Source organism: Mus caroli, chromosome 17 (assembly GCF_900094665.2).
Source record: "Mus caroli chromosome 17, CAROLI_EIJ_v1.1, whole genome shotgun sequence".
NCBI lineage: Eukaryota > Metazoa > Chordata > Mammalia > Rodentia > Muridae > Mus > Mus caroli.
The window spans coordinates 413,681-440,808 of NC_034586.1; the positions used below are offsets into that span (position 1 = coordinate 413,681).

Genomic DNA, 27,128 nt, shown 5'->3' on the forward strand with positions numbered 1-27,128 from the left:
TCATTTCTTGTTGCTGACTTAACACAGGATTTTCTTCATTGTCCTGCTTGGACCTAACTCCAAATCTGCATGCAATTATTCACATCTGTGAAATTATGCATGAAATTATTCACATCTGTGTTTCCCTGAGATTTGATCTAGTAACTCACAGCCACCTTCCCTCCTCACATTCCCAGGTTGTTGTACATGTGGAAAGGGAAGGAGGGAAGGAAAGGCAGGGAGGTTTTTGCATTGTGAAGAGCTGGCAGTGTTGGGTTTGCTCTCACAGTGGTCACTAGTTCAGTTCTGGGGCCTCGGGGCTTCAAGCAGTCTAAGACTTCTCCCTTGTAAAGGCAGGCAGTCAGTTCTACAGGAGGTAGAAGCTGGCAGACTCAAGGCTAATCTGGTCTACGTAGTGAGTCTGCATAGTAGTCAACTAGCTCTAGACATCTGACTCCTGATTCTTCAGAATGAATGAAAGCCCAAAGAAGTCTTTGCTGTCACTAAAATATATATTGCTTTTGGCTTCAAGTTCTTAAATAGAAACTTTAGTGGGTTATGTAAATATTTCCACTGTTGTGTTCTCCTAGTGACTAGACCAGTAGAGACTCAAGTGTGGCTTAGGTTGTAAACAGCTTGGCTGCTCAATGTTGGTGTTCTTGCATCTGAACACATAAGTTGGAAATTTTGCTGGTTTCAGTCTGAAGTCACAACTCCACACAGAGGCTGTCACAGTAGCCTGTTCTGTCAACAGGAAGTTAACGGCAGAGTGGTTGCTGATAACATATAGTCAATCTGTACAATCGAGGAGACAGAGGTATGGAGTCATTAATCTTTGTTTTCAACGATAACCACTTTGAAGGGCAAGAATTTCAACAGGATACATGCCACCATTTTTAATGGAAGTCTTTGGAGCTGCTGCCTGGGCTACCGGAATCAACTGGTTATTCTGAAGATTTATGTATTAAAGAGACTCTTTTCTTGGCTTTCAGGATCTGAGCTGCCTCTTTGAACTATACTTGGAGCCACTTCAGAATGAGACCTTTCTTACCCAAGATGAGGTAAATAGCAAACACCTTCCTTCTGCCTCTTAGCCTTTTTAACAATTTAACAACACAAAATGATGCTCTTACCTTCAGGGTTTGTTGTACCCAAGAACCACGAGGTGGGTGGGTGGGGGAACAAAACTGCTTTGTTGTTGTTATTGTTGTTGCTTTTGTGCTGTGTTTTGGCTGGCCAAGAACTATGTAGGCCAGGCTGGCCTTGAATTCACAGAGATCTGCCATCCTCTATGTCCCCATTGTGAGGATTAAAGTCTATGCCATCATGCCAGATGCAAAGAACACATTTTACTTAAGTTTGTGACTTTGGTTTGGGCTGTATCTATAGCTGTCTGTGGCTTCATGTAACCCATGGATTGCAGGCTGGATACAACAGTCCTAGAAAACAACTGTAGATTCCTTTTTTTTTTTTTTTTTCCTTTCAAGACAGGGTTTCTCTGTATAGCCCTGTCTGTCCTGGAACTCACTCTGTAGACCAGTCTGGCCTTAAACTCAGAAATCTGCCTGCCTCTGCCTCCCAAGTGCTGGGATTAAATGCATGTGCCACCACCGGCTGGCCAACTGTAGATTCCTAATGAACACACCCAAGTTGAAAGCTCTTCAGAAAGTCTTGTGTGTGTCCTCTGCTCCAGAAACCTCAGTGGAATATTTACAAAGGCAGAAGGATGATTTTTTTTTTCAGGAGGTATGGCCAAAAGTTACTTTTCAGTTTATGGATTATTAATATTAAATCATAGGAATTAGGTTTTTTTAATCTAATTTCCATTTTCCCTTATTTTTAAATTCCAAATCCACTTAAAAAGTAACCTTGAACTGTGGAATTGTAGGGAGATGGAGTTGGGTCTCTCTAGGTGTAGACTATACCCCTGTGACTATGCTATGTAAGGCTCTGCTTTTGCCTGTGTCTAGGGTGCACTTCCTGTGCACGGGGCTGAGGGAGCCTAGCTTGTCCTGGCCACATCTTTTTACACCCCACCTTTCATGTAGATGGAGTCACTTTTTGGGAGCCTGCCAGAGATGCTGGAGTTTCAAAAGGTGTTCCTGGAGACGTTGGAGGATGCAATCTCTGCTTCCTCAGACTTTAGTGTCCTGGAAACCCCCTCACAGTTTCGAGTAAGTATTTTGAATTTGGAGTAACGCAAATGTAGGTGAGTAGGATGTAAATTTCTTTCCTCCATGTAGGTGAATTCAGTGTTTTTATTGCATTGCTTGCTTTGTGGGTGGGGAAAGGCAGCTTCGTAGTTTAGCCCCTGTGTTCAGGGGTCAGTCTGGATCACCTGATCCAGCACATCTACTCCATGACTTTCAAGAAAAGTACTGTAGTGGAAACTTCTTTTAAAGCAAGAGCAGCTCCCCTGTACTGGGTGCCTCTCTTATGAGGTCTTGGGAAACTGGGCTGGAGAACGTGGATTTCAGACGGCTATCAGGGAGCTTTGTCCTTGAGAAGAGTAATTGTAAGGACCGTGGCTGACAGGGAGTTCTTCCAGAGGTGAGAGGGAAGGCAGTAGAAAGGAAGTTAGAAGCATACAGTAGGAACGATTCATCCCAAGTAAGGAGTAGGTGGTTCTGAGAGTCTCCATACCCCACCCCTTAAGCCAGTGGTTCTCAACCAGTTGGTTGTGATCCTTTTGGGGGTCTAATGACCCTTTCACAGGGGCTGCCCAAGGCCATCAGAAGTTGATTGAGAAACAGTGCCTTAGCCCATTTGTAGTGAATTCCATCAGATAGTTAATCTGCTTCCAGGAGGTGTCTGTCAGAACCTTTCCCACCAGTCTAAGGTCTGCTAGGGCAATGCTTAGACTGTTCTCCATCTACAGACTGAACAGAACAGTACTGACAATTGTCAGAAGCAAATTCTTTGCTGAAGTCAGAGCACATGCAAGGCATGTCTGATTTAACCTTCTCTCCTCCCTTCTAGAAATTGCTGTTCTCCCTGGGAGGTTCTTTCCTCTACTATGCGGATCACTTTAAACTATACAGTGGATTCTGTGCCAACCACATTAAAGTACAGAGGGTTCTAGAGCGAGGTAAGTAGTTGATACCTTTTATAGTGCTTTTTAAAAACTGTTAATAAGGGATAGGTCTGCATCCAGCAAGTAAAAAGCTAAATATAATTTTCATGGTTTGTCCTCCTCTCTTGATAAAAGCAAGAGGGAGAGTTTTCATTATTTGCAGTGATGGTGGTGGTGGGCTGGTGGGTTCCAAGCTTTGTCATGTGTCACTTCACTGTTTTTTTGTTTTGTTTTGTTTTTGCTTTTCCTGTAAAAGCATTCCAGCCACAAGCCTTGGATGAGTGGAGAGAATGCATACTGTTTTTTATTTTCTACAATTCTGTTAACTTTCTTAGGCCTGTGGAGCTATAAAAGAACCCCACCATCAAACTTCTAGGAGGCAGATAACTAAGGTGGTTTTCCTGGTGGAACTGGGAAAAACAGCCTCCCAGAGGCTGCCCACTCCTTCACTGTCATGAAGGTGATGTGGCAACCTTCTCGTATGTTCATGGGGCACGTGGAAAGGTTTCTTCTACAATCTTGGGTTTAACGTTTCTACTGAAGCAGCTTAAACCCATTTGATTGAGATGCAGAACTTCATAGTATCCCAAAAATTTCAAGTTAAAAAAAAGAAGAAAGAATACAAACAAAACAAAACAAAAAACCCCAAACAGACAAACAAATAAACCAAACAAAGACCCCCCAAAACTTCGGTTTCTAGGAATGCTTCAAATGATTGTGAGTTTGCCAAATGGCCAAATCCATCTTTTCAGGCCACTTTCAATGAAGGACTGAGGGCATCTAGCTTCTTTTCGCACATACCTTGTTATGGATGGTGTAGAGTAAAACAAAAAAACGTGCACTCCAACCTGTCCTTTGCCATAAAGATGAAGGATCATCATCTTGACACTTACGTGGTCTGGCGGTCAGTGTCATCTGTGTGCTATTGATTTTATCCTTGAGATATAACCTAACAAGGGTATTTCTTCATCCAAACTGGTTGGACTCTAAATGGCTGGTCTGCCAATGGCAACCAGGGAAACCTGGTGTGATGGCCAGCGTGTTGGCTGCCCAATCATATGTGCCTGTCATGACACTGACACGGGAGAGAGACAGTTCTGGCTGCTCAGGGATCCCCACATTTGGTGGGAGGAACTGTAAGCAGGTCTGGTCTGCTTGAAGCTGTGTGGTGAAAGCTTCAGAGGTGGGGTGACACTACTTTTCAATAGTATATAGAGTAAGTGCGAGGGCAGGAGAGCTAATGCTTTCCTTGTAGTTGAAGTCCATCTTTAGGCCACCTAGACCAATCATGGGTATTCAAGGCTACACTGTGATGTCACATCCTTCTCTAGAGTGTGGACTGTACATTTCCTCTACAATCCTAGTAAGCTACCTTCACTTGCAGGCTCTGTCAGTGGTGTGACAAAGAGGCTTGCTGCTCTGTTCTACTCTGGTCCCTAGAACTGTGTACCTGACCCATGGAAGCAGTTGGTTTTATTATTGAACGGCATTAGGACCGTGGAAGTATGTAAAATGCAGTTTAATTCATCCACCATGTTCTCCTAAGGATCTTTTATCCATTGGTTACAGCTAAAACGGACAAGGCCTTCAAGGCTTTTCTGGATGCCCGAAATCCCACCAAGCAGCACTCCTCCACGCTGGAGTCTTATCTCATCAAGCCTGTTCAGAGAGTGCTCAAGTATCCTCTGCTTCTCAAGGAGCTGGTGTCACTGACTGACCATGAGAGTGAAGAACACTATCACCTGACAGGTAAGGCTGGAGGGAGGCTGCTTGTATTCAAGCTGGTCAAGAGTGCTTTCTGGGTGTCCATAGTTCTTCCCCAGGAATCCCCGGTACTGTAACTGCTCATCTCAGTTACATCTACTACACAAGAAAACAGCTCAATGTAGCCATCCTCTGAGGTGCTCAATGTAGACCGAAACTCACAGAGCTATGTCTCCCTTCTCTTCTGAGTGCTGGGACTAGAGGTGTACATAACTGCACCTGGCTTACAGGGAATCTTGCAGTGAGATTGCTCTTACTAAATTGATCAAGAGCGGTGATTCTATTTAAAGTTTTAAACTAGTGTAATTTAGGTCTAGTGAGTTAAAGTGGAAGACCACAGGCCACTTGGCCAGTGAACAGTGCTATAAGAAGTCTTTCTTGCACTTTCTGTGGCCTTGGCTGTGCTACAGCCAAGGCTCATGCTTGCTGCATGGGGTGCCACCTTGTGGAGATCTTTGAGTAGTGTTCAGATCCAACAACAGGCATCCAGTGGCCGTTGATACCTTGGTGGCTGGTGTCTCACAGGGGATGGCTACAATGACCTGACCTGAGGTATGGTTTGACAATAGCACCCGGGCTCTGGAGATGAGAGCTAAGTGTCCCTTAGGCTCAGAGAGGAAGTGACTTGCTTCCCACATGTTAAGGCTAGCAGGTCTATGAGCCACAACAACATTCCCACACAGAAGCAGGTTAGTTGCACTGAGAAGAATATAAAGCAAACTTGTTTTTCCAATGTATACATACTTTGGTATCATAACCAATGAAGCCAGGATTTTTTTTACATGAATGCTAAATTGTACAAGTAAATGATATAAATTGCAATTAGTCCTTTGTCTCTCATATGCCCCTTGCCCAAGTTATAGACAAATAGCAAGTAGAATGCAAACAACTGAGCTCACAGTTGGACAGTTGGGTATTTGTAATTTACAGACACCAGAAGTAGTGCACTTTTCCCTTGAACTGGAGAGCCAGACTCTAGGTCTATGTGTTGGAAGCAGGTGCTAGCACTGAGCCTCGCCTCCTGTCCTCTGACACTGAAACTGAGCAACTATGCTGGATTCCTAGCCTGCCAGGTAGTTTAGAGGAGACACTGACTGGAAGAGCAGCTCTCCTGAGGCCTGGCATGTTGGGCTCAATTCTGGCGCCACTACTCATTTTTCCTCTAGAGCCCTGTTTTATATTCTGCAATATGGTATTGGTTACAGTCATTGTGTTCTTTGGGGACACATAAAACAGTTAAGATGTGTAGCTGGGCCAAGGCTAGCTTTATGAATGGCACTTTTCACAGTCACCTCATTTCTGAGAGGATTTGAGGTAGAAGACAGTCTGACTACCCTCGATCGTAACACCTGCATTAAATGGGCTGTACCTCAATCATGTTACCACTTGTTGACAGCTGGACTCCCATGTTGGCATTTGATGGGATTCAGAATAAGCAAGCATACTCTCATATTTTTCAGAAGCACTAAAGGCCATGGAAAAAGTCGCCAGTCACATCAATGAGATGCAGAAGATCTACGAGGATTACGGGATGGTGTTTGACCAGCTGGTGGCAGAGCAGAGTGGCACAGAGAAGGAAGTCAGTGGGGGCTTTGGACTGGGCAGCTTCATGGCTGGGTGGATAAGCTTAGGGTAACTTCCAGAGTAGCTACTTGTTAGGCTTTCCTGGGGGACACAAAGCCATTTTTTGCTCTTAACATATAAAGTAATTATATAATTCATAGAGAAATGTAGTGTAAAATGTATTCAACTAGTCTAACAATGTAACCGTGTCATGTTAGCATTGTACAGAGGCAACAGAAACACCAGAGCTGGCTTCTCCCACCTCTTTCCTTCCCTATGCAAGTGGAGTTGTAGATCCAGAAACTAGACCCCATGGAAGGCAGGGCTTGGGGAATAGAGGAAGGAAGGAGCTTAGCATGTGGATAAAATATGGGGCTTGTTCCTTCCTGGTGACCGTTCTGTTTTGGCATTGGATATAAGCGATTGCCTGCTTACTCAAGCAGACCAAGTGATCAGTGACATTCTGTGTTTTGTGTGCTTTTCACTTTTGTGTGGTTGCTAAACTTAGAATAATGAGCTTTTAAAGCACATATAAGAAGTAGAAAGTGGCAGGAACTGAAAAGGGACAGAGCTCCTTTTTTTTTTTTTTTTTTTTTAATTTAGGTCAATTAGGTGTATTTTATTAGCAGCTCTATGTAGTTTATCAACCTGAAGTAAACGCTAAGTAAACAGACTCCTTAGATGAGCATGGCTTCTGTGGCAGAATTGTCACCTATGTGTGTACTAACATACATACTTAAGCAAAAAATGTACCACTTCCTATTAGTAAACAGTCCTGCAATCCCAGCTATTTGGGAGGCTGATACAGAATTGCAGTATCAAAGCCTGCCTGGGTTTTAGGGTAAGTTCAAGGTCAGCCTAAGAAATTTAGAAGGACCCAGTCTCAAAACAAAAAGTAAAAAGAGGCCCAGGCCAGGGATGTAGCTCAGTGGTAAAACCCTGGTCCACAGGCAGGAAGCATAAAGCATCTCTATTACTAATATTATTAATGGGGCGCGGCTTGACGCTTGCCTCACATTTGCAGACATTCCATCACTTCACTGTGCTGATGGAGACTATATAAATAAAACAGTAAGCATGTACATTTTAGCAGTGAGCACATGTGTACAATTCTGTGTCTAACATCAAAATCTCCATGGTTTCCACATCTTTGTTTGTTTTGACAATGTAGGTGACAGAGCTGTCCATGGGGGAACTTCTGATGCACTCTACAGTCTCCTGGTTGAACCCATTCCTGTCTCTAGGAAAAGCCAGGAAGGACATTGAGCTCTCAGTATTTGGTTGGTATTCCTTCCAGAAGTGTTAACAGTAACAAGCATGACGAACACTGCTGTTCTTGCTGACTCCTGCCTGGTTTTGGGGAGCTGGGAAGATGCTGCCAGGGGAAGCACCTCAGGAGGTGGTTTAGAAACCTGCTGTCTAAGCAGTGCTACATTTCAAATCCTCTTCCTTCTCACCCGGAACTGGGAGAGCGCGTAGGTAGTATGTTCTCACTGAGACCTAGATGCCCTGGCCTTAGCTGTCAATACAACAATGGATAAACAAATGCCAGGACCTGCTTTCCTAACCAGGGCAAAGCAGGTGTCAATGCAGTGGAATTTCAAGGACTTTGATCCCAGAAAGCACCCAGCTCTAATTTTACCTGGGGAGAATTTGCAGAGAATAATAAGACCTTTCTTCTTTTTCTTTTTTCAAATTCCCTTTAGTTTTTAAGAGAGCTGTCATACTGGTTTATAAAGAAAACTGCAAGCTGAAAAAGAAACTGGTAAGAACAATGACTTTCAATTACTACTGCCTCTTCATAGCTCTCCTTACTGTACTAAAAGCTTGCTAAGAATCATGGCCTCACTGTCCAACAGAATATAACGCCATCCATCTTATTTTGTTACACTTTATTTTAAAGCACTTAAAAACAAATAAAAACATCACACCCCAAGTCTACGCGGCTCGATGACCTTGTACAGTTAGAATAGCATTAGGCATAGAAGCTGGGAGCTTCCCGGTAAACTTTACACATTCAGCGCTTACTCATCTATTAATCATCAGAATGAAAATATGACGAGATTAGAACCAGAAACCAGCCAGCTGTATACCCTCTCATAGCTTGAGTATATTACTTGAACTCAGTCCTTCCTAATTCCCCTGTAGTTTAGCCTTTCCTGTTCTTCTCATGTTATATTGTACATCTTACATACATGCATATGTAAATATAGTATGCAGAAACACTGTTGGCTAGATTCTGTACATGAGAACATTCAGTTTTTCCTGAGACCCAGTGACCTCATTTAATATTTACTTTCGAAGTCCATCCACTTTATTGTAAATGTTGGGGGTGAGTGTCGCACCCCCTACCCCAAATTTTTCTTACCCACTCATCTTTTGATGGACAATTAGTGGATAAAGCAGCAATAAACATGGGAGTGCAAACATCTCTATGGTGGGCTATTGAGTTCTCTGCACATGTGCCTAGAAGTATAATAGCTGTCCATCTATTTTAAAAAATTTATGACAAACACCTATGTGAGGCCAAATCAGAAAACTTTTATTCCCTGAAGATAATAGTACACAAGGTTCCATACATACAGAGGGCTATCACGTTTTTGTTTTAGAACTAATTTCTACTTTGATTCAAAAAGTCAAGACCCAAACAAAACTCCAAAGTATTTGATGAGAACTTTGCCACGAACACCATAAGCCACCAGCAGGCACTGGAGACTGCAGGAAGGCAAGGCTGCTGTCTTTGTAGAGGTAGGGAACCTTGTGTTCCATGAACTCTCTCTCACTTTGGCGTAGTCCCAGCTCCAAGCCTGGGAGGTCTTGGAGAACTGGGTGTGTACCTGGTTTGTCTGTATCTTAGGCACACGCATCAAGATACCTCTGTTCAGTGTACACACGACTGTAACCTCTTCCTGGTGGTCTCTCGTGTTGCAGCCCTCGAATTCCCGGCCTGCTCACAACTCTGCTGACTTGGATCCATTTAAATTCCGCTGGTTGATTCCCATATCTGCGCTTCAAGTTAGACTGGGGAACACGGCAGGTAAACACTTTGGGGGAACTGCAGTGACAAGGTGTGCTTGTTATTCATGTGGTATGGAAACATAAGGCTTCCATGTTAACAAGATTCCTGATAGAAAGGAGTGGTTTATTTGAGCCCATGGGTTTCAGGCCGGTGGTACAGTGGCAGCATAGTACATTATAGCAGAAGCAAGTGCGGGCAGACATCTGTTCACTGTGGGGGACAGGAAGCAGAGAGGAAGACAGGAGTGGGCGCGGGCCTTAGTGACTGAGAGCACACCTTCTCTGACATACCACCCTCCCCCTAGGTCCAGTCTTACAGCTCCCACCCCTTCTCCCTCCAGGCTTGATGTGCATGGGCCTCGGGAACCCCTTTAAACCACTGCACCTGGGGTCACTTTTGCATGTACTTTTTAGAGAGAAAAAATGAGAACTGGGTTGTCTTGATGTTTCTTCACAATCTTTTGGAAGAAACCAAGTGGCACTGGACGGCCTTTTACAGCCTCTGCATGGTTTCTTTATTTTTACACACAACTGTCACCATTTCCTTTTTGCTGTAGGCTTTGATACCCTAAAATTAAACAAAGTTCCACAAATTTATATTTTATGAACTTAGACATACTAGAAAATTCCTTAGTACTGCAAAGAAAACACAACAAAACGCGCCCCGCCCCACCTTGACTTAGAACAATGTTTGGAGGACTCTCTAAACTAACTGGCAGGAGAAGCCTCTGATGCTAGAGACCCCCAGGCTTCTGTGGTCTTGCCAGAGGCGCTTTATGATTCTAAGAATGTGACTGCATGGGACAGGGGGGGGGGGCTCTGTCACCTCAAGCTCCTGAGCAAATCGTGCTGTTTATTTCAAGAGGGGACTGGAACTAGGTAGCTGAGGCAAGATGCCTGCTACAAATTCAATGACAGCCTGGGCTACACACACACACACCCCAGAAGCAAAAAACCAAAACAAACAAAAAACCCCACAATAAAAACTACCACCACCAAAACAACCAGGCACCTCCAAGGAGGGATGGAGAACTTCAGCCCAAGTTTTGTAGCTCTTTGTTACTATCGTAGAGTGTGCTGTGGAAGGAAATGGAGAGACAAACCTCTGGATGTGTGAATTGTTGATACCCCAGGTATCCTCAACTGTGGGGTTTTGGCAAAGTTGTGGACTCTTGTTTCCACTTCGTTTTCCCCAGGGACTGAAAATAATTCCACGTGGGAGCTGATTCATACCAAGTCGGAAATTGAAGGACGGCCAGAAACCATCTTTCAACTGTGCTGCAGGTACTTCCCTTGACACACCATGTAAGACTTCACTGTGTCCCTTTAAAGGGGAGTTAAGGTGCTGAAGAGATAGCTACGAAGCTAGAAGCACCTGACGCTCTTCCGCAGGACTTGGGATTGCTTCCCAGCACCCATGGTTTGTGGCTTACAAGCACTTTTAACTCTAGCTCTGTGGGCTCTGACAACCTCTGGTCTGTTCAGTGACAACCCCCCCACCACCACCACCAAACAAGGAGTACACATATACACACAATTACACATAAGTAAATAAAAAAAAAACCTGTTTGTGGGGGTATGTTTTTGGTGCCCTCCTAAATTTTGGTATGAGGGCACAGCTTCACCTTAAAAAGAGCAACTGACATACTTTAAGTCAGAAAAGTCAGGCACATATTGGTGGGGTAACTTGCTAGCTTCTGAAGGGCAAGGCAGAGCTAGACAGGGCTTTATCCCTAGGAAGGCCCACAAAGCAGCAGAAAGACAGCACGGTCTTCTTTCTTTTCTTCCCTCAGTGACAGTGAGAACAAGACCAGCATTGTTAAGGTGATTCGTTCTATCCTGAGAGAGAACTTCCGGCGCCACATAAAGTGTGAGTTGCCACTGGAGAAGACATGTAAGGACCGTCTAGTACCTCTTAAGAACCGAGTTCCTGTTTCAGCCAAATTAGGTGAGAATTTTGTCAGCCCTGTTTTAATGAGGGTTACATGAGGTTGTAATACAGCTATAACTAAATCTGTCAATGATCAAGAGTAACTTCACTTCCTCTTAAGAACCATGCCTTTTGCCCTGTCATCCTCTCATAAATAACCCCCCCTCCTCCACCAGCTGGCATAATGCAGTGCACACTTACCTTCTCATTTCTCCCTTGAAGATAGACAGGAGTCTGGGGGCTTTGCTTACTTTGCAGGGTTTCTAGTTCTAGGCTTCCTTAATTTGGACCAAAGACTGGATATACTCATCCTTATGCGATCACTGCCTGCAGGTCATCAGCCTAGAATAAACTGTTCTTAATCTTTCTGCCTACTTTCCAAATTTAGCATTCTGTTGTTTCTTCCTTTAATTTTTTTTTTCCCCTAGTGGTGCTAAGGATTGAAACCAGGACCTTTTGATAGATGCTAGTTAGGCCTTCCACCACTGAGCTGTATCTCTGAATTCTTTGAATCTTATAGGGCATATACAGTCTCCCTCTCCCTTCTCCCACACCAATGTGATCTTTCCATATCTGCATACATTCTATTCTATTGTCAAGATATTCTGTGGTTATCAAAAATGTGCTAATGGCTTATAGAAACCCCCCAAATTAAGAATTCCCTTTCCAATTCTAGAGAACACAATCACTCACTCCCCAACTCCCCCCATGGTTAAATGCTAACAATGGTAATTCTCTCAACGTTGATTATAAGTTCCAGCATACACGGTGCTCAAGAGAGGGAAGGATATTTTTTCAGGTTCTAATGCAGCATCTAGGGAAATAAACGAGGAAGCTATGTGTAGAGGTGTGGTATATTATTTTTGGATTACAAGGTAAAAGAATGTAACCTAAATTTTTATTAGTGACTAACTGTTCAATCAACTCATTGGCAAATTAGTAACTCTAGCCCTTATGGCAGTTGGAACTTTATTGTACTATCTTATGATAAAGCTCTGGGAATCTAAAAAGCAGCTGAATTCCAACTTCATTTCAGACACGTCTGGGGGCGTGGCTAGGTGGGCACAGAGCTTGCCCAGCATTTGGTGAACTCCAGTATGCATAAAACTGAGCATGTTGGTGAACACTGGGATCACAGCACTCGAATAGAGAGAGGCAGAGTTTAAGAATGTCATCAGCTAGATAATGAGTTTGAAGCCAGCCAGAGCTATATAAGAGACCCAACAACAAAACCCTAAAGGCATCAGTAAATTCATGGTTTGACCTAAATGGTTTTCCCACCTACTACTCCCCATAATAAAATCTTCACACAAGTGTCATCCCTGGGGCCTTAACTACATTGCAGACTCTGTTCCCGTGTCATATGGAGAAAAATGTGCTTTTCTTCTTGGTAGCCTCATCCAGGTCGTTGAAGGGCCTCAGAACATCCTCCAGCAGCGAGTGGCCCAGCGAGCCGAGCAAGGGCGACTCACTGGACTCAGATGAGTGCAGCCTGAGCAGCGGCACCCAGAGCAGCGGCTGCCCCGTAGCCGAGAGCAGGCAAGACTCTAAGAGCAGCGAGCTGGAGAAAGACGCTCAGGAGGGCCTGGCAGAGTTTCCAGATGGTCTCATCAAAGAAAGCGACATTCTGAGTGATGAAGATGAGGACGTCCACCACCCTCTGAAACAGGGCAGCCCTACTAAGGACATTGAGCTTCAGTTCCAGAGACTGAGAATCTCTGAGGAATCTGACGTGCACCCAGTCGGGCAGCAGCCTCTCACAGAGTCAGGTGAACAGCCCAAGCTGGTCAGGGGCCATTTTTGCCCCATTAAACGGAAAGCAAACAGCACCAAGAGGGACAGAGGAACTTTGCTCAAGGCGCAGACTCGTCACCAGTCCCTGGACAGCCACCCAGAAACTGCTAGCATTGATCTAAACTTGGTCCTGGAGAGAGAATTCAGTGTCCAGAGTTTAACTTCAGTCGTCAATGAGGAGTGTTTTTATGAAACACAGAGCCATGGCAAATCATGATTTGTGTAGTGTGGTTACAATGCTCATTTGTTTTCAAATTGGTGGAAAAGAGAAACTGCAGGAAAACTATTCATGTTTGAGTTTTACGCAGTATATGTTTTCCACAAAACCTGTAAAGATTTAAGTTATTTTAATTTATTGTGAATCAGAAAACTAGATAGATTTAGTTGGTCAGAATCTGTAAAGTACTAGCGTCTATCCCTTTTGAGCAGCAATCAAATGATTTAGTCTTGTAATAAAATTGCATTTTAATTATCTTAGGTGCTTTTTTTTCTTGGTAGCCTCATCCAGGTCTTTGAAGGTCCTCAGAACATCCTCCAGCAGTGAGTGGCCCAGCGAGCCCAGCAAGGGTGACTCACTGGATTCAGGATGTAGCCTGAGCAGTGTCACCGAGAGCAGGCAAGACTCTAAGAGCACTGTGCTTGGGAAAGTGGTGATTAACAGCTTTTAAGAGGCCCCTTCCCCAGTCCTTTGGGCATTTTCTTTGAGCTGTTAGGTTTTGCTTTATTTAAAGCACTTTTATTTTTACATGGTTTAGAGGCACAATGTACAGATATTTCATTTTAGAAGGCTGTCATAAATGCTATTTTTATTAACCATGTCGTACCTATGCAGTATATATATTAAAGGAAAGCTTGCACTGTATCTACTTGGTATTTCTTTTCTTACCAAGCTGAATAGTAAAGTCTCGAGGCCATCGGTATCTGTCTTTACAGAGAGGTAGGGAGATGCACGCTCAACTGTGAAGATGCACACTGTCGACAGGAGCCCTAAGGCAGCAATTAGAACTTGCAGCTTTCTGAGTCACCATCTTTTTCTTGGCCTTTACTTTTCTTTTGCTTGAGCTCCTCTCTGAAGTTATAAGTAAAGAGCTGTGGGTCTTCATCACACATTTTTCTGTATACATCACACAAACTCTTAAAGTGCATGAGCGAGAGGTGGGTGGGCCGAAGAGTTGGATCAATGTCTGCCAACTGTAACAGCCTTCCAGTGCTTTCGAGGCGTTGCGCTTCAGGGAATAACATTCTGAAAGGAAAGTGGGGGAGGGGGAAGAATTTTACTTGAATTATTATGTCAATCATGATATATCTTTGTGCAAACTTCAAAATGACACATCAGTAGATGCCTGAGGCTTGGGTTTTAGAGCCTCTTGGGTCCTCAGGTATGATGCTCTGGAGGCAGGTCTAAGCTAAGACTTGAAAGGTGTGTCCACAAAAGGAAAACTACCTTCCCTAGGTAAAATGAAACACATTTGATTTCCTCCATTTTAATAAAAGCTTTATTATATCTTATGTAGTAAATTTCTGATTTTGGTTCTCTAGAACCTGGATGTATTAAGTCTTCAAACCTTACTACAAAAGAGTGACTCATTTTGCAAAGTGCTGTTATCTGTTCTGAAAACAATTCTCAATCTTTAAAACTCAAAGTATCTATTTTAAATTTCATTTCTAAAAATATTTATTTACTATATGTAAATACACTGTAGCTGTTTTCAGACACACCAGAAGAGGGCATCTGATCCCATTACAGATGGTTGTGAGCCACTGTGTGGTTGCTGGGAATTGAACTCAGGATCTCCGGAAGAGCAGTCAGTGCTCTTAACTGCTGAGCCATCTCTCCAGCCCTTAAATTTCATTCAATTAAACCAAGTCAACTATTTTATGAATGAACTTGGATGCTTGAAACCCTGCAAAAGTGTGGACCTTGATCATGGAGCTTAACCCAGGGGTGTGGCAGAAGCCATGGCAGGTAGAGGATAAACTGTCCTTTCAGCTTGACCCGATGCTTAAGGTGAGGTGACTTAGATCAGTGAGCTCAGCTTCTGGGTATAGTGTCTGATAACAGATTCTCACACCTGGGGCTACTTTGTGCTATGTCGTGACTGAAAAATATCAACACGTATCCTTCAGAATGTATTTCCGTATCTGACCGACATCTGTACAGAGGAAGGTGCACTGAAATGAACAGGGCCCATCACTTAGTTTGTGGGAGGAGGGTTTGCCTTGGAAAGAGTAGGCCCAATTCCAGGGCTTCCAAAAGTAAGATGTACTTTTTGTGATGCCTACAACCTCCAATAGAACTAGCAGGTATAGATGTATATTTTAAAACTAGGGTCAACAAAAGGCAGGCCGATTCACAACACTGGTCAGCAAAAATCCCTTAAGAGGGTTTTATGAGCTGCTTTGGTTTCAGGATGCAGCTGCCTCAACACATCTGGAATCGCCTCCTGCACTAACCCACAATTCCTACATCCCTTCAGATTACCAAAAATAGACCGGTCTAAATCTTAAAAAATGAACAATGTGTGCTAAACACTGAGGCCTTTTAAGCAGCTATATGTTGACTATATTAAGTAGAAACTTTAAATATTGCCCCTCTTCATTCTTAACTGACTATAATTGGACCTAACTAAACTAAAACCTAAACTAGATAAGAAATTGGTGTGGTTGCTGCAGGGCCATGACTTGGACTTATTTTTTGGGAGGCCCATGGGGAGGCTGTGTGGAGCAGCAAGCCTGACAGAACAAAAGGGCTCCCTGCTGAGTGAAGGTGGGAAGACAGTCTGATGACATTATGGCTGCTAAGAAGATGTATTTGCTTTCTAGTTCTCAAGTGTGTCCTTAAGGGACAGAGACAGTAACTCGTACAAACTGAGTCCTGACAGAAGCCCAGACCTTTCTAGCAACAAGTCAGCAAAAACTTTAGACTTGTGGGTTTTAGGTTGTATTTAAGACAAAACCAAACCTATATATGGCATCTAAGGTGAACTCAGGGTGTTTCCTCAGTGGTGGTGACATGCTGCTAACCACAGGACCTAAACTAAGAGCCAGAATCATACATGCCTTTTAAGCGCCATAAAGTCAAAAAGGATTCTTACCCAAGCCCTCGGTGGCAATATTTCCTTCGAAACTGAAACGCATTCTGGACAACTTTTTCTACCAGCTTGAATGGCTGCTTGATCTTGGGCTCTATCAAGGGCGTAAGGTGCACCACTCCTACATCAACCTTCATTGAGAACAATCATTAAAATCAAACATATGGCACAATGTGATTAAGCTTTTCCCCAGTCTTGACGATCAAACCCAGGGCTTCTTGCATGTTTGGCAAATGAATGTTCTAACAGCAAGCTCTGTCACTTGCCTGGAACAGTTAATTCATTGTTGAAAACCACAGGAACATGAGTTCTCTAGTGCTTCTCACGAATCCTCCAATGCCTGTATTTTCTCTGCATTCACAAGAAGCTCAGTTTTGGATGGTTACAGAAACCCCAGCTAGTTGTAACTATCTATAATGGTGGCCACTAGACCAGAGCCTGATGGTCACTACTTCAAAATGTAGAATTCAATGGCCTTGAAAGCCTATCTGGATAACTGTCGAGGTCAGTAGGCAGGTGTGAGTTGGCGGTGGGCATTCTAGCTTTTCGAGAGTAACACAAGCTGCAGTAGCAGTGCTGGCTGTGGGGCAGGGATTCCCAAGGACTACAAGAGATAATTAGGACAACAGCCATTTTAGGTATAGATGCTGACTGCTCAGCTGGGCAGAATTCATGTGCAGAGACCACACAGGCCCAGAACTTTCAGTAGCAACTTTACATGCACCAGGAAGTAGAGGCTGGACTGATATGGAAGACAATTTTTAACATGTCACTGTTGGACAATGTTTAAGCTGCTACCAGCTGTTGAGGTGGTGTAATTACCAGACAACTAGCGTTTCAAACATGTGGTAAAAGATTTACCTCTGGCCTCTTTCAAAAATGGACTCATTAGGAATGAATCATTGAGAATTATCACTATAACAGGAAAAACGTGAAGACAGGGAGAAATGGGTTCAACACAGCCCTAGTGAGCACCACCGAGATGTCCAACAGAGGTTATACAAGGTGAAGCCTCTAGCTGAGTAAAACACTGGCCTCAGGCATTGTTAATTTTCTCCAGAGGCAAAGAAAGCACAACAATTTAGGTAGTGTGGGCGGTGCTGCTGCTTTTCAAAAGAAGGTCTTGTTCCCCAGTCCCATTCTGGCATCATCATCTCTTAGGATAGCTTGTTTTCCAAAGTCCTGTGGTTGCATAACTCCTTTCACACTGCCAGAAGCAGATGGGAGAGCACTGGTTTGTTTTTAAGTGTGTGTGTGTGGTGGGGGTGGGAGGGGGGAGTAAGAGGCTAGAAGCTAAGATGTAAGACCTGGAAGAACAAAGAGAAGACAAGCTTGGCCTCAGGTGACTAAGCTCCCTGGGCACCACAGCAGTGTTTCCACAGCCTGAAATGCCTCGCCAACCAGCTCAGAGCTTCCTCTCTCAGTGAACACTACTGATCCAGTTCAGCATGCAGCTAAACCAATCGGCTGTAATTGGCAGTAGATCTTTGACCACAGGGGCAGTGTGATTGGACACACAAGAGTGAAACTGTCCATGGGAGGGCCTTTCTAAACCAACAGGCTCCTAAATGTCCAACAAACTTTAGACTTCTTTGATGATTATTATGGTGAACAGATTATTATGGTGAATACTAAGTACAACATTAAATGTTTTTAATAACTTTCCCTTCCCCACCCTCCCTCCTTAATAACATTTAATAACATGTTTCAACTGTGTTACTTAAGTTGCTCTGTCAATTCCTTGTTAACATATACTTCCTGTAAGACTCTTAGACCTGCACTAAACAAAATGAGGTGGTTTGTAGTTACAGAGATTCGTAAAGAGGGAGTTGCGGAAATAGCATGAGGGTTTTAGAATGCTGATAAAAAGAAAAGCTGGTTCACTTGTAGGGTACCCTCTGGAAGAAACAAGGTTCGTACATTGGGAAAGAGAAGCAGCCAAGGTGTACCATAATGACTAAATGTCAAAGACTCTTTGTCATTCTGGCAAGGTCCTAGAGCATCTGCTATACTTCACCCTATGATGTCACTCTGTGACCCCTGTACCTTACAGCATTTACCCTCAGTGGATTCCTGCCCTGCCTCTCTTTCAGCCACCTTCTTGAATTATCTCCAGTGTTTTTCACCTATTTCTCCTAAATACACAGTTAACTCTATTAAGTTCTTTTGTAGTCTCAGTGTGTACATTCAACAATCCAGTGGTCTCAAGTTACCTTTCAGCAAAACCTAAACAAATTAAAAAACTAATCAAAACCCAAACAATCAAAAAACAGCATGAGATAAAATTTAGCTTTCATCCAACCTGGGACTATGAAAGTGTCAAAATACTATAAGAGCCAGAGACTACTAAGATTAAAGGTACAAGTTCAGGGAAAGATGCACTGATCTTCCTGTATAAAGCTGCCACTCACAAAGGTATTCTTGGATTTTATAAGTAGACTTCATCCTTACTGCTTAATCTCATTTCTTTGCGATCCAATTAGTGCTTGGAAACGTAAAGGCCTAAAACACTACAGAACTGTAAAAGCATCCTCTGTAAGCTAACAGACTTCTAGAGTTTGAATAATATAATTTCTGGTACCTAGTTAGGTTGGCATTGTATCAGGCTGAAAGAAAATTCTTATTCACAAATGTGATACTAAATGGCAGAGTGAACTCCAACCCTCACTGGCAGACAGCTCAGTCAGCAACTGTCCTGCACTGGGGAGGATCGCTCCTGTTCACCTTCTTTGTTCATGCCTGTAAAAGCATTTCTTGAAATTACTGAGTGATAGAGGCCCTTTTTTCTAAAATCCACACTGAAAGAGTGGTTGGTTACTGTGGTAACAGATACAAAGTGCTTTTTACTTATAATTGAACACTTATTTAATACAACTATTATGTTTTTCTCTTGAATCCTAAATCTTTTGCGTTAAAAAAAAATCAGGAAAAAAGCTAGATACATTTAAAATACTCTAGCGTCATCGTGGTTCACAGGTATTGCAGCTGCTACTGTTTTCGCCCCTCCCCTGGAAGCCTGCACACCACCTTCTAGTGCTATGAAAGCTAGTCCTCAGGGAGGCGGCTTTCTAGTCAGGTACAGACTGGGTCCTCTGTGTCTTGTTCCAAAGTGCATGGTGTCTTTAGCAATGGAGACTTAACCTTTAACCTCTGAGACGAAACCAAGGGCATCAGCAATAGCCTATATTGTTTTGTGAATCTCTTGGCCTTCCTTGAGTAAGAACTTGAAAAAGGGTTTATCGTGCCTGCTATTTAGGCGTTTGTTAGATGGTTTACCGCTCGTCGGAGTAGACCAAGTGGGGTAATTGTATTTAAACTATAGATTGATGACAGCATATCATGATAACTCCAAGGATGCAACAGTGGCACTAATATATTGGTGGTGACCATCTGCTGTCTAATTGGACTTAAGGCCTGTTCAACAGGAGGGAAATCATACTTGGTACTAGAAACCTAGTCGATTACTCAGGGTCAGTGATGTCATGGATATCAATATACAATATTCTACCACTACTTTACTAAAGCAGTGCAATTCCTAAGTGCATGCAAATGTCCTTATACCCACAATAAGTGCAGCTCTTACCTTCATCAAAGAAACTTCCCTTTGCAAGAGAGACCATTATAGAAAACCACAACTGGTCACCATGTAAAGAACAAGTGATTTTGGGGTTCTCAGCTTCAACACCTGCAACACCACCCCAGCACCTGAAACTCAGCAAATGTCTCAGGAGATGGGGCAGAGAGACTCTTAAGAGTCCGAGGACCAGTGACTCTGCCTTATAGAAGTGACAGGGGAGCCTCATCCATGATCCGTCAGTAGTATGCCTGCTGGAACAAGCCCTGAAGAAGTGTACTTCCAATAGACATGTTAACATGAAGGGGGATCTTATGTTATCCCACCAATATACGAAGACCTAAAGAACGGCAAGAGCTGGAGAAATACTCTTCCCTAGGAATGAGCCTTCTAATTGGTTATCCAAATACCAAGGGTCAGCCCTGGAATAATATACATATAAGGAACTCTAAATGGACCCAGCAGGTGGTATTTATGTATTCAGGTGCACCTGTGTGCATGTGGATACACAGGTGTACACACGTATGTGTACATATACACACATAGTTACACACACACCAATAAAGAAAAAGACAGCATGACTTTGAGAGGGAACAAGAGGGGAAGGTATACAGGAGGAAGTAGAGGGAAGAAAAGGAAGAGGACATGATGTTAATTTTTGTGAGTAAAAAGGTTCCCTGTGGGGAGTTGATGGAGTCCTGAGTGAATGTACAGAGTTGACAATGAGCACAGCCATGTCAAGGACCCCAATGCCTCAGACTCACAAACATGGCAAAGCCTTCCCCTGTGCCGTGCTCAGTGGAATGGTCCAGGTAAGAATGTTATTAACGACTGACCTTCCTTCACTTCCTTGACTGACTAAACTCAGTGTGTACAGAAACTATACCCAACCCCAGCTTCCTCCTCCCATCCGACTTCAACCTTCAGCTGCTCCCTCAGAGACCTCCTAGGGAGATTATTGACCTGCTTCCTCTTCTGTAATTAGCCTGTCTTCTTCCTAACGTTACTATAGGCTGGAAGCAAAGGTGCTACTTGCTTTCTTAAGAGACCGAAAATGGCCTTGACTACACTGTACATACTCAATCATGTCTGTGACCTCATGAGCACCTCTTTTCTGGAATCTCTTTCCTGCAAAGCACACCTGCTGTCATTCATTTAGTTGGGTTTGTTTCTTCTGTTCTAGCAGCCTCCCAGAGATGACTTAAATGCAGCTTCCAAGCCCTGTGTTATCCACAACCCCACCATAAACAAATGTTCTGATAACCTCCGTGGCCTCGGTAGTGGCCCTCCATCCTCGGGGATCCTCGGATTTCCTCTCCTAGGGCTGACACCTTGCCATTCTCTGAAGCTGTTATTGGTTATTAGGATCAGGCGATGAGAGAATAGAAGAAAAATCAAAGGCTTGATATGCCGCTGGTTCTATGGAGGTTGTTTATAAAATACTTCAGTGACTGATTCACAAAGAGAAGCCACTGATATTAGCTAGGCTAATATCCATTACTAATCAACACCACACAATCTCACAAAGTTTTCTTAGATAAGGAAAATGAAAATAGCTGGAACTGTTTTACCCATAATAGACTTCGCACTGAGCAGTCAGTTAAGGGTTGGAGGTGAAGCATGAAGCAGTATAGACAGAAGCACACACCTTTTCTGAAGTGCTGTTCAGAGTACGGGCAGCTTCAGAAGCTGCACTGTGCTGTGCCTTCTTTCCATTCCTGCAGCTTAGTTCTTTCTAACACAGCGAAGTCACTTAGCTCTAACTGGGCTTTCTTATCAGCAAAATATAGATTTCTTTGACCTCAAATGCTGTCTGCAAATTAAATGTTACAGTGCCTTAACCAGAACCTACTCTAAGCAGTTCAGTTCATAAAAGGTGGATATTATTAAAGATGTCACACGAAAGGATTCCAAAATGTCTTAGCTAGGGATTTACTGCTGTGAACAGACACCATGACCAAGGCAACTCTTATAAGGACAATATTTAATTGGGGTTGCCTTACAGGTTCAGAAGTTCAGTCTATTATCTTTAAGGTGGGAGCATGGCAGCATCCAGGCAGGCATGGTACAGGCAGAGCTGAGAGTTCTACATTTTCATTTGAAGGCTGCTAAGCGAAGACTGGCTTCCAGGCTGCTAGGATTAGGGTCTTAAAGCCTATGTCCACAGTGACACACCTATTCCAACAAGGCCACACCTACTCCAGCAGGGCTACTCCCTGAGCCGAGCTTAGACAAACCATAACGCAAAATAACTTGGGAAATTCTAGTCCTGTTTAGAAATGATTACTTTTTGATCATTCAAAAGCAATCTATAAATTAACTAATATTTTATATGTTTAAAAACAAAGATTATTATTTTTTTAATCTAATACTTCTTAGACCCACCACAAACCAAGATCATACCTGGCTCAGGAGCCTTGCTATGATGAGGTGGACTGAGGTCTTCCCCATGGCAGGGCTGAACTGCCATACTGCTGAGGCACAGCAAAGCAGGAGAGGCTCTGAGCTACTTTAAAGTCAGAAACAAAGCAGTTTGCTGAATGACCATTTAGGGTTTGAGAGTTGACAAATGGAGAGTGCATTTGGGGAAAGTAAGGGAACAGTTTTGCATACCTATGAATCCAGTCCTGTCAGCAGATAAAGCACAACTTGGGAGATCACCAGGAAGGCCTTCAGCTAAGGGTGTGTAAGATTTATCTACAACAGAGTCTATGAACTTCAAAGACTCCGCTTTAATATCTATACCACAAGTTGATAATGGTAAAGTTATAATGTCTCACTACATTTCTAACTATGCCCCGACTTAGGTTTCATTCAGCAGGTTGTCAGAGCCCAGAGGTGGTCAGCACGTCTACGGCTCATCTGCTAGCTAGAGGCTGTCTTTATTTTAATAGGCCCTGGTATGCAGCCAAACAAACACCGAAGGGAGCTGCCAGGCTGCTTCTGAAGCAACAGTAATAACAGTGCTGGTACAACTAGTGCATACAAGTAAACTATACCCCAGCATACAGCTTTAGAATCGTTTGCATATCTTTATTAAAGGGCATTACAGCTTTAAAAAAATCCAGACATTCAATGTCCAAAGGGGAAAAATAGTAATGCCAAAGTTGTAAAAGCTTTAAGCTGAAAACACAAAACACTAGGAAAATCCAGACATTAGAAACATGTTTTATTATTAACTGCTTTCTAATACTAACATCTGACACGTCTCAGTGTCTCTTTCTTGTGCTTTTTGTCTTTTCTATTTGTTCTATCCTATTCTGGCGTGTATCATCATCATCATCACCACCACCACCACCACCACCACCCGCCCCACCACCACCATCGGTTTTCTGAGACAGGTTTTTGCTGTGTGCTCTGGCTATCCTGGAACTCACTCTGTAGACCAAGCTGGCCTCAAACTAAAGAGTTCTGCCTGCCTCTGCCTCCTGAGTGCTGGCATTAAAGGTGTGTGCTACAACTGCCTGGCTTATTTTTATGTTATTTTATTATCATTATTACCTTTTGTAGATAATGTTTGAATTCTAAAGAAAGAAAGAGAGAAAGGGTGTGGATTTGGCTTGGTGGGGAAGTGGGAAGCGTCTGGGAACAGTTAAGGAAGGGGAAAACTATTTAAAAAAAAAAAGTTGTAAAATTAAAAATCTAATCAAAAGATTTTTCTACCCAGTGGCTATATTTTATAATTTGTAAAACTATAAAGATAAAAAGATAACCTAATCCAGAGATGCATCTGCCATCATGGCCTTAGCTGCTAACTGCCATGCTTCATTATATCATTTTGTATGATTTTTCTCATCCTCTAACATCTAACTTACATAGTTATACTGTAAGACTTTCTCAGGGGAGAGAAAAAAATTTGAGGCAGAACAAACATATCTGAAGGTGGACCATATTTTAGTCAAAAGCTGTTGCTAGACTTTATTAACTAAAAATTTTAAAGAAAAATTCCTTCTAAGTGGTCTTTAAAAGTTAAGTTTTTGGAGTCTCAGTTTCTTTCACACAAGGTAATAGCAACAGGATAAAAAGTTAAAGTGATAATCTCAATTATCATTTGCAAGGCAGTCCAGTTAAAAATATTTCCTATGGCATTCTTTAACCGAGAACATAAAATTGTATCTTCCAACACTGACAAAAATGCAAAACTAAATTATAACTGTGACTAAAACATAATATTAAATGACAAGGCCTTTTTGTGAGCACCTAAATAATCTCTCCTCTGTGTACAGCAACACAAAAGCATTTTCAGCTTTTAGGTTTCAACAAATTCTGTTGTAACAACAACTCCCTCCCTTCTCTCCCTCCCCTGTTTAATTCTCCCACAGCTTTAAACCCACGAGAGAGAGAGAGAGAGAGAGAGAGAGAGAGAGAGAGAGAGAGAGAGAGAGAGAGAGAGAGAGGGAGGGAGGAGGGGGGGAGAGAACCTGGTATTTATCTTCCAGCACCATCAGCAGTTTTCACCTCTCATCTCTAAGGAGCTCTGTATTTGGTATTTTCACACTTACTTGTCGGGACTTCACAGGCAACATTCAGACTCTCAAGCCCAGCCTCCTACATGTGGCTTCTCTGTATCAGACACTGAAGACATCAGGAGTCAATGCAGAGTGGAGTTAAGACTGTAAGGGCTACTGGCAAAAGGTATGGAAGCTTCTAGATTGTTCAGACAGCTAAGTACAGATTTCTGGGGATTGCTTCATTTGAATTAGAAGTTATGTATCTGTTTTAAATACTTTTGGTATGAATGAGTCTTTTGTGGAAAAATTAGCTTTAAATTTTGAAAAATAATCTACAGACTTCCTTTTGGCAAGTTGTTCATAAATTGGACATATTTTAAGGTTATGTTCTCAATGTGATATGTTCTGGAAATATGAGTGTTCTCAAGACTCAAGGTCCCACCTGAGTCTTTTATCTCTTCACTATGCTGTTAGCACAATTGCTGAACTGTGTCTTGTCCCCCAGCAGAGTGACATGAGGGCACAGGTGGCTGGTGAGGAAAGCCTCAATGCTACAGGAGTGCAGAGCACCTGTATACCTGTAGCAGGACATGAGCCTCAACCTTTTTACACAATTTTTTTTTTTTTTTGCATAATTCTCTATGCACAAGAAGGATGTGAAGTCAAGTCACCCTGTGCAGGAGCCAAGTACTGTGCTAACTAGATGCAATGTCTTAATATTTACTTCCTTTTTACCTGACTGCAGTTAATTGCTGCCCGGATTTGTTAATTACGACAACTGACTTCTTACTGATCTCTACGACACCAAAATGTATTTATACATTTAGGAACTGTATTGTTTGATGGAAAGAGAGCTCTAATAGCAAAGGTGGATATAGATAGATCAACATGTAAGTTATTCCATCAGGGCAAAGGCGAATGCAAACAGCAAGATGATCTTCAGGCAGTGTTGACACTGATCTCAACTACTGGAGCCTCCTGGGCTGGAAATAGTCTGTGAGGCAGTTTCACAGACTGAGGCTTGAACTCACAAGAGCTAGTAAAAACTGTAGATACACGAGCTTGCTCCTCCCTGCAGGCTCTTAACTTTCCTTCTGTTTTGGTTATAGCTAGGACACCTGGGGAACAAAAGAAATAAACTGCCCGCCCCCTGCAGATTAAGTCCTAAAATCATCAAGCTTGTATACAGGCTAACTCACGAATATAATTCCTTAAAATCATGGGACTGACAAAACAGAACTCGGCCGGGCGTGGTGGCGCACGCCTTTGATCCCAGCACTTGGGAGGCAGAGGCAGGCAGATTTCTGAGTTCGAGGCCAGCCTGGTCTACAAAGTGAGTTCCAGGACAGCCAGAGCTATACAGAGAAACCCTGTCTCGAAAAACCACCAAAAAAACCCCCCCCAAAAAACCAGAACTCAATCCAGCAGCATAAGCTGGTGTCTTAGAGACACAGCTATCTATGGCAGGTTTGTACTTCCACATAGGCCTGGATTAGTGTTACTCTAAGTATTTAACAAAAGCCACACCGCAGCCTCTTGGCAAGAAGGAAAGCCAAACCATTTGTCCTATCTGTTACCCACACAGGCCTTCGTTTTCCTGGAGAGGAAAGGAGCAGACAGGTGCTTCTGTCAGGACAGAGGAAGAGAGGAGGGAGTAGTAGACAGGAGCGAGCTGCACATGGCAGCCATGCAGAGAAGACTGTGGTGTGGGCGCTTCCACCTGAGTCCACCGATGTAACCAATCACGCTCTAGACTTCCTAAGGTTTCCTTCAGCTCTGCGATCCTAAAAAAGTTAATTCACTCAGTTCAAGGAAGGAAAAGAAAAATCCAAATGTCTCATTTTTGGGACGGATGCTCAAGTCCAGAGACAGGACATAAAACCAAGATTCACGTCCAGGCTCTTTGGGCTGAAGTGTGTGTAAGAATCACACCAGTCACAGCAGTTCATCATTAGTTATTCCAGAAAGAGAAACCACCAGGGTTGCCGCGTTCCAAAGAGAGGAGTAAATTCTATCAGATGGAGTGCGTAATGGTGGACAGGAATGTGAGGATGGAGATTAAGAAGTACTTTCGCCTTTTTAAAGCCAGCTGCAAAGTAAACAAGGGGCAGGGGATCTTATTATTTTCCCTATGGCAACAATGTCGCTATTTCTGCCCTGTTTCTGAGTCACTCAGGGAATTAGAGTTGCAATTCTGAACACTTGCCCTGGATTGTGACTGGAAGCATTCGGCTGGTAAGGAAAAAGGATCCTACATTTTTGTGAGCTAGTACCAGGAACACATGCTAGCTAACCCACAGAAGGGCTGTGCCGAACTCCTTCTACTTTCCTTAAGCCTCACACATGGTATGTGCTGAAAAAGATTTAATTCAAACCTTTTTTCAGTTACCTTTGCTAATATTTATAAATTATTTGGAGGAGGTAGATTTGAGGTTGTTCCATATTATTTAAAACTATTTAATGTGGTTTACAATGCTAACACAATTCTCCATCAGATTTTACAGCTACAATCTGAAGTGTCTAACCTGAATATGTCTACTTGGCAGACACTTTCAGAGCACTTAGGGTCTTCCGTGGATGACTCTACTCACACCACAAACCAAGCACTGCTTGTGATGCTCCCTCAGCAGAATGCTAGCCCCCAAGTCCACCATGAGCCCGCAGCCTGCTCTCCCACTCTGTGCATGTCTGTGCATATCTGTGTATGCAGGCAGCAAGGATGCTAGTCAGTGTGCCCTGGCTCCCCTGTGAAGTCTTTTTGTTTTCTTATTCTTCCTCCGCCCCCAATCCTGATTTTGCTTCTTTCCATAGCTTTTGTTATGTGAGTCTCAGCTGCACAGAAATAGCTACAGATCTGACCACACAGCACAATTATCCACTGAGATCTTCT

The 27,128-nt window shown here is 43.1% G+C and overlaps 2 protein-coding genes across 6 annotated transcripts in view; one reads left to right on the forward strand and one right to left on the reverse strand.

Moving 5' to 3' along the window:
- Tiam2 (T cell lymphoma invasion and metastasis 2) overlaps positions 1-13,983 on the forward strand; it is a 191,810-nt gene extending 177,827 nt beyond the window's left edge. For 4 of the 5 annotated variants that reach the window (XM_029471057.1, XM_021186121.1, XM_029471058.1 and 1 more), the window contains 11 exons: positions 972-1,040; positions 2,028-2,153; positions 2,959-3,067; positions 4,622-4,801; positions 6,277-6,395; positions 7,551-7,659; positions 8,086-8,144; positions 9,311-9,416; positions 10,594-10,681; positions 11,191-11,345; positions 12,722-13,983. In XM_029471057.1, coding sequence (XP_029326917.1) covers positions 972-1,040; positions 2,028-2,153; positions 2,959-3,067; positions 4,622-4,801; positions 6,277-6,395; positions 7,551-7,659; positions 8,086-8,144; positions 9,311-9,416; positions 10,594-10,681; positions 11,191-11,345; positions 12,722-13,338 — 1,737 coding nt within the window. In that variant the 3' untranslated portion in view covers positions 13,339-13,983. The remainder of the gene's footprint in view (positions 1-971; positions 1,041-2,027; positions 2,154-2,958; positions 3,068-4,621; positions 4,802-6,276; positions 6,396-7,550; positions 7,660-8,085; positions 8,145-9,310; positions 9,417-10,593; positions 10,682-11,190; positions 11,346-12,721) is intronic. The other variant, XM_021186122.1, reaches the window with a different exon arrangement.
- Positions 13,822-27,128, reverse strand: part of Tfb1m (transcription factor B1, mitochondrial) — a 38,880-nt gene continuing 25,573 nt past the window's right edge. The window contains exons 6-7 of the mRNA XM_021186124.2: positions 16,217-16,344; positions 13,822-14,364 (exon numbers count right to left, since the gene is read on the reverse strand). Of these exons, the coding sequence (XP_021041783.1) occupies positions 14,121-14,364; positions 16,217-16,344 (372 nt within the window). The 3' untranslated portion in view covers positions 13,822-14,120. The remainder of the gene's footprint in view (positions 14,365-16,216; positions 16,345-27,128) is intronic.